Source organism: Vidua macroura, chromosome 12, assembly GCF_024509145.1.
Source record: "Vidua macroura isolate BioBank_ID:100142 chromosome 12, ASM2450914v1, whole genome shotgun sequence".
Lineage (NCBI taxonomy): Eukaryota > Metazoa > Chordata > Aves > Passeriformes > Viduidae > Vidua > Vidua macroura.
This window is the reverse complement of record NC_071582.1, coordinates 8,633,748-8,646,945: the sequence shown is the minus strand read 5'-3', so window position 1 is coordinate 8,646,945 and position 13,198 is coordinate 8,633,748. Positions and strand designations below refer to the sequence as shown.

Here is a 13,198-nt window from a genome sequence, read left to right as displayed (position 1 = left end):
AGGATCTAAGGTGAAAATGTGATTTGGTTTGTGTAGTGCAAAATGGTGCATCTCCTGACTTATTTCTGCCTTCAGCTGGTAACAGAAATGAAGTGGCATGTTTGGATGCCAGACACTTGTGAGATTTTACATGCCTGGGAAATGCAGGGGGAGGGATGAAGTGAGAATGAATTTTAATTTTTAAAGACTTCTAAATTCCAGTGTATCTGAGCTGAACAACTTAATGTCCCTGCTTTCTTGTATGTAACAAGAATGTTACATTTTTGTACATTACTTTCTTGTCTTCAGTCCACTGCATTTTGTATGTATGGTATGGCCATCAGAGAGAAGGGAAGATTATTCATGCTGAAATGTATCCATGTTCCTTTTTTTTTTTAAAACAGTGTTCCAGGACTCAATTTCACTGAGTATATTCCTCATGGAAACACCTTCTAGCAACAACAAAAGCCACAGTTTTAAATATTAAAGCTTGCAAAACTGTTCACACTGCATTAATATGTCAGGAAGCTCTTTAAATGTGCTGTTTCATAATCTTTTGCCTATATTAATTCATCAAATTATTTCTGATTTTTAATATGTACTTTGTCTCTTTCTTCTAGAAAACTCTAGTGGATGTTACATTGGAGAACACAGACATAAGGGAACAAATAAGGAATTTAAAACATACACATGAGCAATCTATGGAAAAGCTGAGAGAGAAGCAAAAGCAACTGGAAACAGCACAAATTGAAAATCAGTTACTGAAGTTAAAGGTGTGGTATATAAACTCCCCTAAAAATACTGCACATTAAAGGCATTAGGTGGATGTTAAATTAATTCCTTGGCCTTTTCTGTAAAGGATTCTTCATTCTTCATGCCCTTGTCATGCCCTCAAGCTCCCTTATTTCTGTGAATCAATACTGGTTTAATAACAAAGAATTTCAGCTGGAGACAGGCAGTCTTCCCATAACATGGGATGTAACATAAGAGAGAGAGATGTTGGCAGGTGAAAATTCAAACCATTAAATGGTTATTAGTGTCCATTCCTATTAAGTGAAGGAATATTACAACTCTACACATTGCTACCTGAATTTCTTGGTATTGACTTTCTTTGGTATTGCATAATTTTTAATAGGTAGCCTGTTAAGTCTTACGAGCATGTGGTCAGCAGGTAACAGCAAGCATCTTCAAAAGAGAGTCAAGCTATTTCTTTCAGAGAAATGCAAGGGAACAAAAAACAAACTGCAAGGTTTAATATGACAGAAAGCTTGACCATATTCTCCCCTCATCAGCCAAATGTATTCCTTTAAGCTCAAAAAAACCAAGCTCACAAAAAACCCAATTAAAACAAAGAATACCATCTCCCCCCCAAAAACCTTTGTTAAAATTGGTCAAAGTAGACCAATTGGGATATTGTACTACATCAGAATTCCTCACATTTTGAAAAATTTGTTTCTATTTTTGATAAAGTTTCTGAAATTAAAGTGACTGCAGCTATATTCATGTTTAATCTTGTGAGAGAAGGTGTTTCTGGCTGTTTTGCTAGTGACTAGCACTCATGTTTAATGATGAATGGTTAAACAAGAAAACATAAGTGCATTTCTTGTTTTGCTTTCCTCTCACAGTGAAGCTCTACAGGCTATAAAAGTAGCTGTATTTTGCACCTGTTGTTGTCAGCAGGAAATAAAAAGAGGGAAAAACCAAGTAACAGATACAAAAATTATGCAATTAAGATTTTAAAACAGAAATTTGGGCTTCACTATAATATTAAGGACATGCCCCAGCAAGTCAGGGAAAGGTATGTCTGCTTCTGAGAGCAAGGAACTGCAGCTTAAGTCTCAGTTCAATTGAATGCATAAGGATTTGTTTATCTTCAAGCATGTCAAGCTGTGCAGAATATATACCCTGCATTTACACAGCTGAAGTGTAAATTTTGCCCTCACACTTTCAGTTTTAGTACCAAGTTAGTAAATAATATACCTCATTACTATCTTTGACAGTTAAATATAAAATTATGTCTCAAGAGGTGCCAAGACTTCTGGGAATTCATTCTAGGGGTGAATGTAAGGGGATCTGGGTGTGGGATCTGGGAGGTTACTTTTGAAAAGCAGTAACTACTGTGTACCATGATTACGTTCTGGGTGGAGAACACACCTGTGGGGCTTATTAAGGTTTGGTTTATTCATAAATCTGTAATAACTTGGAGTGGAGATGTTGCTTAAGTGTATTGTACAGATGCCCTGATACATCCACTTTTTTTAATGCTTGTTTTTACTGTCCTCATTGCACAAGGTGTAAGGGAAGGAATGATGGAAATAAAGGGCCAGATCCTGTTCCAGTTCAGTGTATCTTAAGGAATCTGGCGTTTAATGATTGGCTTACTCTAAATGATATGATTCTTTCAGGCTTCCTGAAATGTGGAAGGTTCATTTAACTCCACATCCTCTCATAAAGTGCAGGTGTGTGCCCCAGGGTTGGCCTGGGCAGATGACAAAGGGGACAATTGCAGTACAAGTGGAGTCCTTCAGGGCTCATCCCTTTTCAAAGAATGAAACACACTTTTGTTTTTCTACAGGGTACTAAACAAGCTTGTTTCTGCCATGCAAGATGAGCCCAAGGGTTTACTAAACCTTTTGGTCCTTGAAATAGAAAAAAATCCAACCCAAAACTCTAATCATCAGAACTCTGTATTTTGTAGCTGTGTTAAGTGTGGTGATCAGCAGGGAGCACTTTATTCCTCCTCTTCCTGTCACTTTTGTAGCACCCACCGCATTTTACTAACGTTGGCTGATTCACAGCATCCCTAGGAGAAGAACTAAGTTCTGTACTAGCTGTTTTACTTCAGTTTTATTGTGGTTTACGTAGTAGATGGACCTAAGCTGTGAATGTCCTATCTGGTGTTTTAATTACTGCGGGTGTGGTTCAGTCAGTGTTTTCAGCCAACAGCAGGAAATCCTGTCTCTGAATTACCATTCTGCCTCTTCCCTGTAGCTCTAGTAAAGTTTCTGGTTCTGTTGTTAAAAATTAACCCTTCCATACACCTGAGAATTTTAATTTTCAGTTTGATTGCAGGGAGGGCATTGCAATAAAGTATTGCTTTGGGTGTTCATGGTCATTTAGAAAGAGGAGTTGAGTCTTGTCCATCTCTAGTCCATGCTTCAGTAGAGCAGGGGGAGACAATATTGTTTCAATGGGGAAGCAAACCAAGTGACTTGGAGGCTGTTATGGAATGGATCAGCCATGACTAAATGAGCTCAATTCAGACAATATGGAACTTGATGGAACAGTAACTTCTACAGATTTAAATTTTGTGAATACTGGCAGAATGCTGTAAATGGTCTTGATGCAAATGGAAATCTACTTTTGCAATGTCAGATTTATAACAAGGGGGAGCTTAACTTCAAACTCTTATTTTCTCATCATATGAACTCTTTCTCCTGCTGCCAGCAATACTGTACTTATGATGGGGTGACCTTCCTGTCTCATAGGTGGAATCATCGCAGGAAGCCAATGCTGAAGTCATGAGAGAGATGACCAGAAAGCTGTATAGTCAGTATGAGGAAAAAATGCGAGAAGAGGAACAGAAACACAAGGCTGAGAAAGATATGCTCCTGGTATGTACAGCCAGTCTGTAAGAGCAGTGCTTAGCTTGGATGTCGCAGTCGCTTCATACTCTGGAGTTGATGCAAGTTCCTTCACTTCTGTCTCTGTGATTAGTCATGCCATAGTTACGAAGCTTTCCAAACATTTGGGGTTGTAGGACTAAGAAAAATATGTGTTCAAACATAGTAATATCAATGATAATGTTGATTTCAAAATCTGAAGTAGGGTAAGTAGGTTTTTCTAACTTCTGATTCTCTAAAAAAGGAAAAGATAATGTCTAATTTTAAGTGACAGTTTAAGAAGGAGAAAGGGAACAACTTCACTGGATGCTACTGGAGCAAGAACTTTCCTGTCCTCTAATTTCCCTCCACACCCAAGTTAAACCTTCCTATGAGCAGTCAGCTGTTGCATTTTTAAAAATTATAGAGTCAGATAATAATGAAGATTGAAGAGAGATGCTCCTTTTCATTCATATTGCTTTGCATGTAAGGAAAGTACAAAGCTGAACGTGGTCAGCTATGGTGTTTAGAAAGCTGTCTTTTGCAGCAGCATATTTTTCTCATGCTGTTATTTAACAGCATCCTTGGGGAAAGGAAAGGGAAATCGGGTATCTAAGAAATGGGTAAAAGTTTCTCTTCAATTGTCATAATGACGCTTTACTAATTCCTGTGTATTTCAAAACACCCTTAATCTTTTGCTCTATATAATTCACTCTTAGGGTCATAACTCTTCCAGATTTCTGAGCAGGTGTAGTGAAAAGCTTTGAGCTCTTTAGAGCTATTAGCCTGGCCTGATAGCCAAAAAGAAGACGAAATATTCCTTATGAGATGCTAACGTGACTGTAAATGTTCTTGCTTGTAGGAGGAAACAAATCGGCTTCTGAAGGCTATTGAAGAGGCAAATAAGAAGATGCAGATTACAGAAACAAGCATACAGGAGAAAGACCAGAGAATTGGTGAGCTGGACCGGCTGATTGAACGCATGGAAGAGGTATGAGAGCTGACTGCTGCCTTGAGAGGAAATGCACCAAGTGCATGGAGGAAATTTCAGTTGTTATTGTTCTGCTGCTCAGCTCCGTGCTCAGTGACATACCATTGCTGTTTGCATCTTGGTTACTGTGTCTGTATCAGTAAATGCACCTGGACTGCCACAGAGGCCCTGTGATGAGGAGGTGGTTCTCTCTTCCTGGTGGTCCTTACAGGGCAGCATCTATTTAGGAAATAAACCATTATTTTAAAGAGAGAATTTAAAAACCATTCAATGTCTCTTCAGTGTGCAAGGTGTCTTGAGCCTAATCAAATAATAATCATAAATGACCCAGCCTCTTCTAAAGGTTGCTGTGGTAGGTCCATAGAGTGCACAGAGCTCTTTCTGGGGATGGGTAAGAAGCTGATGGAGAACCTACAGGATCAGGATTAAAGGGAGGGCAGGGACAGGTGACATCAGAGTGAAGGGCTACCCAGCCAGGAAGACTGAAAGGATGAGGCCCTTCACAGACAATGGAAACAGCCTCTTGTTCACAAGCCCTGGTCCTCACGGGGATTTTCAACCACCCTGACATCATTTGGAGGGACAACACAGCAGAGCATAAGCAATCCAAGTTCTGGAATGTGTTGATGATAACTTTTTTCTCCAGTTGATAGAGGAGCCAGTGAGGAGAGGTGCTGTTCTGGAACTTGTTCTCATCAACAAGGAGGAACTGCTGGGGAATGTGAAGCTCAAGGGCAGCCTTGGCTGCAGTGACTATGAAATGGTCTTGGATATACTTTGGCATTTCTCATTTCATTCAATAGCAGGCATCTCATCTTTAAAGATTCGTGCCTCACTATCTCACATACAGGAGCAGAGTTAGTCAGTGGAGGGAGTACAATCTTCTGCTCTTCCAAATGAAGTGGTTTTTTTTCACTAATTTCACTTTATTGTAGTACATATTAAATATCATTATCTACTGAGAAATAACTTTTTATAAGCCAGTCTTGTTGGCTTGACTGGTTAATGTGCATTGAGTCCCTTTTGTCTAATGCTTGCAAATCCATTACTAGAATTAATGATTATACTGAGAAATTACTCAACTTAATTTGCCCCTGTAGTGGCTCCATTAACTTAATCTGGGCTTCGGCCTACAACTTTTAAGTATTATGCAGTGAATGTAGGATTGCAGTACAGCTCACAAGTACAGAGGAGTTCCTTCACTTTAGTTCTCTAATCTGCTCTTATCTGGCTGATACTCACCCAGTGAGACTGAATGCCTCTTGAATTCCTATCAAGGTGGATAACACACTTACACTTCTCTGTTACCCTGTTTGACTCAAACCCTAAGTCCTCACAGATCTTCACAAGCACTGTGCTGGTGGGCACTTAAAAATAAACAGAAATACTCTGGGGGAAGAAAATGCAGCAGTACCTTTTAGCTCAGCCTTGGATTGGGAGATCTTTTCAGAGCGATAATGTGGACAATTTGACTTTATGTAGTTAAAGATTTTGATGACTCATCTTTCTATTGAAAAAATTCAGTTTCAACTACAGCCATACATCTTCAGATAGGAAATTGAAAACTGATTTTGTTTCCATGCATAGCTGGGGAATTGATTTTATTATTATGTATTCTGTGCTCCTTGGCTATAGGAAATGCATGAATTTTGTTTAATCAGTTTCTATTTTAATTTCACAAGTGATGTTTTGAATTGCAGTGAAATATGCTTTGTGAAGCCTTTACATTTTGATACATGGAGAACTGAATGATAACTTTTCTTGTTTAGGAACGTCACCAGCTGCAAAAACAACTTGAATTAAATGAACTACAAATATCTGGAGCAAAATCTGAAAACAACTCTGACAGTGAAAGGTGAGATATGACTTGCCTGTGGAACTTCTACTATTGCTAGGAAACTTCAGGGGTTTCTTTGTTTTTGTAGACATCTGATTGTTGGCTTTTCTAACTTTAAAACTGGAGTCTAGTAGAGATTGTCCATCTGAATGTAGGTTTATTGACATGTAAAATATCAAGACAATTATTTTTTGCAACAATGACCACCACCTTCATGCATCTTTTCTGAAAAGTTGTTTGCAAATGTGTAGAGTCCATTGTAGATGGAACAAGCTGTAACATACCTGTGGCTCGCATTTTTCTTAAACCTGCATTCCCAAATTCAGAGGAGTATGATCCTGTCTATGAATATTTTCACTATCTAAACTCAAAGGTTTATATGACACTGCTTGAGTGGGTAAAGATGAGACTGAATAATAGTACTTGATTACTACTTACGATTCTATGGCACACAGAAATTAAGTTTTACTGTTTTGGGCATCCTGTTGTTCTTTGGAAAGCATAAACATGAAAGGAGGCCCCTGCTGAGAGCTTTCTCAGTGCCTTGTATCGATCTGTGACCAGCTTCTCTGGTTTCAGAGTAAGAATGGCTTTTCACAGCAGCCTGTTAAAATAATAACTTCAAGTGAACAGATGTTGTTCACATACAACATAGAATATGGAGATGAAAGATAATTGCTGTTTTCCTTTACCTCTGAATAACACAGACACTACTTGCTTCAGTGAATCCTTTCAGTGTGAAAAGTTACACTGCAGTAAAAGGGTAAAGGCAGTGTTCAGGCAGGAATTTGTGCAATGCAAGCAAACTCACAGTTGTAATCTATGCCATGCAAGCAATAAATCTGTGTTCAGATGATGCTGGTTTATTGTTGGTTTTACCTGTCTCTACCTTATCAGACACTTGAGCTCCACCTTAGGATGTCAGTTCCATTTCTCCATTGCTATCAATGCTTAAGATCCTGAATCTTCCAATGAGATACAAAATATGTGCTACAATTGCAATTAAAATATAAATTAAAGTTTTATGAGATGTTAATATGCACAACTGAAAAACCTGCTGCAATGCTTTGAAGTTTTTGAGTCCTTGTCAAAGTGCTGCAGTTACATTTCTGCAGAGTACTTCATTGTTAATAGAGACTCTTTTGGGGGGAAACAGCATACAATTCAGTCATTCACTGGAATCATGTCTTACAGTTTGCCATCTGCTGCTTTGTCTTAGAATGGTTTTTCTATTTGCAGCTTTAACAGTTTTTTTTTTTTTTTTTGCTGTGCACAGACCAAGATGAAAAAAGCCTTTTTGTTTTTGATTCCCCTCCTCCCATTCTCAAATTCTGTCCAGTCCTGAACCTAGGAGTACAGGAGTTTATTTTGTAAGCAAGAAATTGCTTCCTTTGACAAATTTTAAGAATTGGACATTGAGATAAAAATGGAGACTCCCATGGCCAAAGAGACAAAAACTTAGGGAAAAGCTTCACTCGGGTTTCCTTGCGTATTCTACAGCTACTTTTCTGACAAGCTGCCAAACCAACTAGTGGCAGGAGTTCTGCGGGAGTTCACTTTCTGTATTAAACAGATTGAAGAAATGCAGAATCTATCTGAAGAGTTGTATGCATAAATTTAAACCATTCATAGCATTCCTGCTGACTGTTGAGGAGTTAATACTATTCCAGTTAGCATTCTGCTGCTGCTGGCAGCTCTGCCAAAGCCTTGATTCAAGACTCCCCTGCAGTAAGACAGCTTTGAAAGCAGACCTGCTTCCTGGCTTTTGTTTAGCATACATTTCCAAAATATTTGCAGGTAGTAGTCAGGCTAAATGTGTCTCTCTGAAGCTGAAGATGTAGTTGTCTAGATGCCTTTCACTAAAGGAAAACACATCTTGAGATGAGTTTTGTCACATTGTTTAATTGTCAGCACTTCAGGCTCTGAGTAAGCATGTCAGTATGCAAGACAAAGGTGAGATAACTTGGGTGGAGATGGCCGCTTGGACTAAGATCACATTCAAATGTACTTTGGACAATTTGACATCTGTCAGTGCAATTTGACTTGCCTGTCCTGATTTATGGTGGATTCTGGGGGTTGTTCTTGTTCTGCCTATACTCCCCACTGTACAGCTCCCCACTTACAGGCTTGATCCTTGGCATGTTTTGCCAGGTCGCAGCATTTGGAGGAGGTAGCAGCCAGCTTGAGAGAGCGGATCAAACATCTGGATGACATGGTCCACTGCCAGCAGAAGAAAGTCAAGCATATGGTTGAGGAGGTGAGATGTAGTAAAACAACTCAGTCTTTGGGGAGCACTGGTTCTTTTACTACATAATCCAAAGAGAGCTGTGTTCTTTGTGTAGTTGCCTTATGACACCTCTGTTACAGTGGAAGTTGAGCTAAGCATCTGGAGCTAGTGAAGCAGAAAGAGTAGATGAAAGCAGTTGAATGCAGTGGCTGTGGGTTATATACTGTGATCTTTAGGCTGACACTAGTCTGTACCTCTTCATGGGTGTTCAGGAAATGCAACACAACTTCCAGCTCAATTTGAACCATTCAGAGGGTACCTCTGATACAATGCAGTCTAGTCATTAACAGTCTCCTTCCTGTACAGAAGTGAAAGGCAAAAGCTGACCTTTATTTTTTTGTTCTTCTGGTTTTGGGAGATTTTGTTTGAGTTGTTTTTTTGTTTGTTTGTTTGTTTTTGTGTTTTTTTTTTTAATTATTATTTTTTCTTTGTTTGTTTGTTTGATTGATTCCTCACAGAAATAGGAGCAAGCAAAACCTGTGAGCAAGCACAGGTTTTCACTGCTTATCTTTTCTTACTCTGGGGACATTGGTCTGGGGACATTGTTTTAGCTGCTTCCATTTCCTGTAAAATTTTAAGTGGCATGTTGCTGGATAGCTGCTTTAGGTTACAGGTTACCTATGTGTCAGGAAACTGTTCTGCAGTCAGAAGGCTGTAATTGCAAACATTTCTGTTTCTCCAAGTAGGAAGAATGACATGAGAAATTGATAAGTTTAAATTGGAGCTTTACAAAGCTGACTGACAGCTCTATTAGATGAGCCTCCTCCTGCAGAGACAATGGGTGTTCATGAGATACCTTTGATTGGTATCTGGACATGATACATCATACATTCAAGATATCAAATGTTTAAGAGCCACTCAAATCTAAGGCATTCTTTCTGCATTCACAATGTACTGTTACAGGATTTCTGATTAGGCATGCAGATGTTCCATTTTTGTCAAGATTGTATTTATATGCATTTATGTGTGCTTTGTTTTATAAGATTCTGATGCAGTCCTGTATGATCAGGTGTGTGATTCTAGTGTCTTTTACACAGAGGGATTAAAGTTCTTCTGTTGTATCAGACATACCAAGTCTTGAGGTTTTGGTTTTAGCTTAGTTCACCATTATCACAGTTTTTAAGCATCCTAGCTGGTCTAAAACGAAACTTACAATCTTCATACCATGGTATTTTGATAAGGAAAACTTCTCCAGTCCAATAATCCAATCCATCTAATTAATGGATTGTGGGAACAATTATTTAATCTGTTTTGTATCTCTGTACATCAGACATTGTATTAGAAGTGTTTTTCTGCAGGATTTGTGATGCATGTGGCACCCTGAATGAGTCTAGTAATACATAAGGATGGTGGCCTAAATTTTGCCCTTTGTTACTAAATATATTTTAAACTTCTGGTTATAACTTGACCTCTAGTGGGCTGCATAGGTATAACAAGACCTTTCAGCTCTATATTTTGTTTTGGAGTAAAACCATATATAAATCTTGAGCCAATTATTACAATTTCATTAATATTAGATTTGATGGGTGAGTTGAGCTTACTAATTACTTGTAATGTATTTCTGCTGGTGCCTTCATATACAGAAAGCCCTTCTAGACCAGCTGGTTATCCTATTTAACAAGTGTTAGGTGACCAAGTCACTACTTAATTGTCAAACAGGTCTGCTTCTAATTGCTGTCTGGCTGCCTGCTTTTCAGATTCAGTTAAATCTCTATCAGTCTTGACTGCCTCATAGCCGTAGGGTAGATATTTTTGTGCTTTCCTTTAGTCCCTGTGTGTTTAAATTTTTATTTTAATTCAGCTTCCTTCTGCATGAACACCTGTGTAGCTACATTTACATTTTTGCTAATGAGCTAGCTAAAGACTCCTGTACCAGAGGTTTGATCAGGTCAGGTGGTACCAAATACATCAGGCATTTAATGTTTGGGGCTTTTTTAAAATTTTGTGCTATTTGTTGCTTGTGTTTGTACTGTGTTTGAGAAAATATCCATAATAGAGTTGGCATGCCCTGTTTTAAACTAGACTCTTAATTAAAGGCCTAAAAATAGCAGTTTTATTAATGTAGAGAAGAGTAGCTGTTCACCATGGGGCAAGAGAAAAACATTGCAGATATGTATGTCCTCAGCTGTCCAAGTTGTGTGTCCATGTGGTGCTGTTCATGACATTTTGCTTTTCTCTGCATAATATTAGATAAGTATTTCTTGACTCATTTTAAGCAAACACTTGCTAACTATGCCATAGAAACTGAAAAATTTGCAACAAAAATATTGAAAAGGAATGCTATCTGAAGAGTCTGTTCTGAAGTTAGGTTAAAAACTAGTGAGCAGCAGTGCTAAAAATATCTGCTAGAGCAAATAGGGAAAATTGTACTACTATTTAAGTCCCGGAAGACATGTTCATCAGGGTATATTTAAACACACATCCTCTCTACACTAAATTTAACTGATTGCAGAATGTAATGGCAAGGAATATCAAGAAAAGTGTAATGAAAACCTGCCCTGTTACTCGTTATTGCAGTATTTTCATGGCTGGTATCTGTAAAATAACATGCCATCTTAGGGTTTATGAGGGTATTATAATGATATTGATAACTTGAGAAAGAATAAATAATAATAAATAAATCAAAATAATAATAAATAATTCAAAAACTAGAAATCTTGCTTTCTGAAACACTTAGCTTCTCTGTGGCAGTCACTAGAGTGAGAACAGGCTAATCTGGAAACTGAGGAGAGAAATGGAATGAAAGTAAGTAGTTGAAATTATCAGCAGTGCTTATGTTTGGAGCTGAAACAGGTTCAGCTGCTGTATGAGCTGCTAGGTGGGAAAGCCTAAAGTTGCTTTACTACAGGATGAGCTTTATTTACTATTAATCTTCATATACTGGACACAGATCTGAAGTATAAATAAGGGCTTTACTCTTCCAGTGTAAATCACAATGAGTTTATGCTGTTACCACCTCAAGTTCAGAGAAACTGGAGAAATGAACATCACTTCAAAGAGATGCTGAACAAACAAATATACTGCTTCTAACTCATATGGAGAACTGTCAAAATTGGACAAGTACTGAGATGAATCTCCTGGCTGAAAAAAAATCACGGAATAGATTGCTCTTAAGCCGTTTCTGGGAAAGATGACGGATCATTTGCAAATCACAGATGCAGGGCATTCTGTAAAAGAACAGCAAGCAGCCAGGAGGAAGGGAAAGAGAAGCTTTATAATGCATTTTTGTGATGCAGCAGGCAACTCTAGCACCTCTGGTACTATTTTGATGGCATTTAAAAATATGTTAGGAGGTGGTGGTCAGTCCTAACTTAGGCATGAAAGTGGATGCTGTCAGAGAAGCATCAAATGTAGGAGGCCATGGAGGTAAAGAGTATTAACACCTTCCTCTTCATAGAGCTCATCATGTTGGTACTGAATGCAATGATTTTGTGATCTAAGGAATTGAGCCCAGGCAGAGGAGGACACTCAGAATTCAGTGTCCTTAGCAAAAAAAAAAAAAAAAAAAAAAAAAAAAAAAGCTTCTATTTTTTTTCCTCTGAAAATAAATCCTTCCATCTCAGGCATTAATAGAACCTTTTTCAGCTTGATCTAGTCAAACCAGTCATAAATTAAATAGAAGCATAGAAAATAACTTTCAGAAGAAAAATAAATGGAAGAAATAAAATGGAAATTTTCTCAAGTTGGTGACCTTCAACACCTCTGTGTGTTAGCTCTCATGCACATACATTTTTCATCCTCATAGGGATTCTTTTCTGTGAGAGCAAAAATTGCTGCTCATTAGTGCACCAGCTGAGCAGAAAGTTAACCTGCATAGTCTTAAAGCCTCATGTTCTCATTAGAGAGAGATTGCAGATGATTTACTGCTGACAGATTTATCCCTGTGTTGAACTTGTTTGCTAAACAAATCTATTTGTTCACAGCTTAGTGTAGTATGTTTAAATGCAGTGCTGGCAGTTAAAAGTGCAGGACTTGCATTTGGCAGGTGTTTAGAAACCCAGCCCTTTTCTCATACTGCTTGTACATCACAGGCTTTCAAAAAATGAGTGAGGAGAGACAGATGGCCTGAGTGGGTCACCTAAGGCTCAGATTTTTTAGCCCTTGCCTTTGTAGCTGTCTTAAAGTACGGCTGGGTAGAGCAAAGGCAATCCAGGAATTTGCAGGGAGACTCACAGGTGAAAGGCAGAGGCACACAGACTTCAGGCCCTTCCACTAAGGAGTTTCCCCTGCAGAGATGGGACGGGGCAGGCAGATGTAGGCACAGGGGCACCACGGGAGGGCATGGGAAGCTGCTACCACACTGTTCCCTTCAGGGCTGAAATTGCTCTTGTTCTGTGAGAGGGGTAAAAGCCTCTCTTCTAAGTATCTGTCTGATGGGTCAGCCAGTTCATCCTGTGTGTGCCACTGTAGGAAATGAGACTTTCATGTAAGATAAATTAAACACAAAACATAGATTTTAAATTAGCAAAATAATTATTTTGTGGCTCGATCTCAATTTCAAA

The 13,198-nt window shown here is 38.5% G+C and overlaps 1 protein-coding gene across 2 annotated transcripts in view; it reads left to right on the top strand.

The window, feature by feature from the left end:
* The window catches only part of MYZAP (myocardial zonula adherens protein), a 50,417-nt gene that overhangs the window by 19,723 nt on the left and 17,496 nt on the right, over positions 1-13,198 (top strand). For both annotated transcript variants that reach the window (XM_053988242.1, XM_053988243.1), the window contains exons 6-10: positions 600-752; positions 3,468-3,593; positions 4,444-4,572; positions 6,342-6,427; positions 8,561-8,666. In XM_053988242.1, coding sequence (XP_053844217.1) covers positions 600-752; positions 3,468-3,593; positions 4,444-4,572; positions 6,342-6,427; positions 8,561-8,666 — 600 coding nt within the window. The remainder of the gene's footprint in view (positions 1-599; positions 753-3,467; positions 3,594-4,443; positions 4,573-6,341; positions 6,428-8,560; positions 8,667-13,198) is intronic.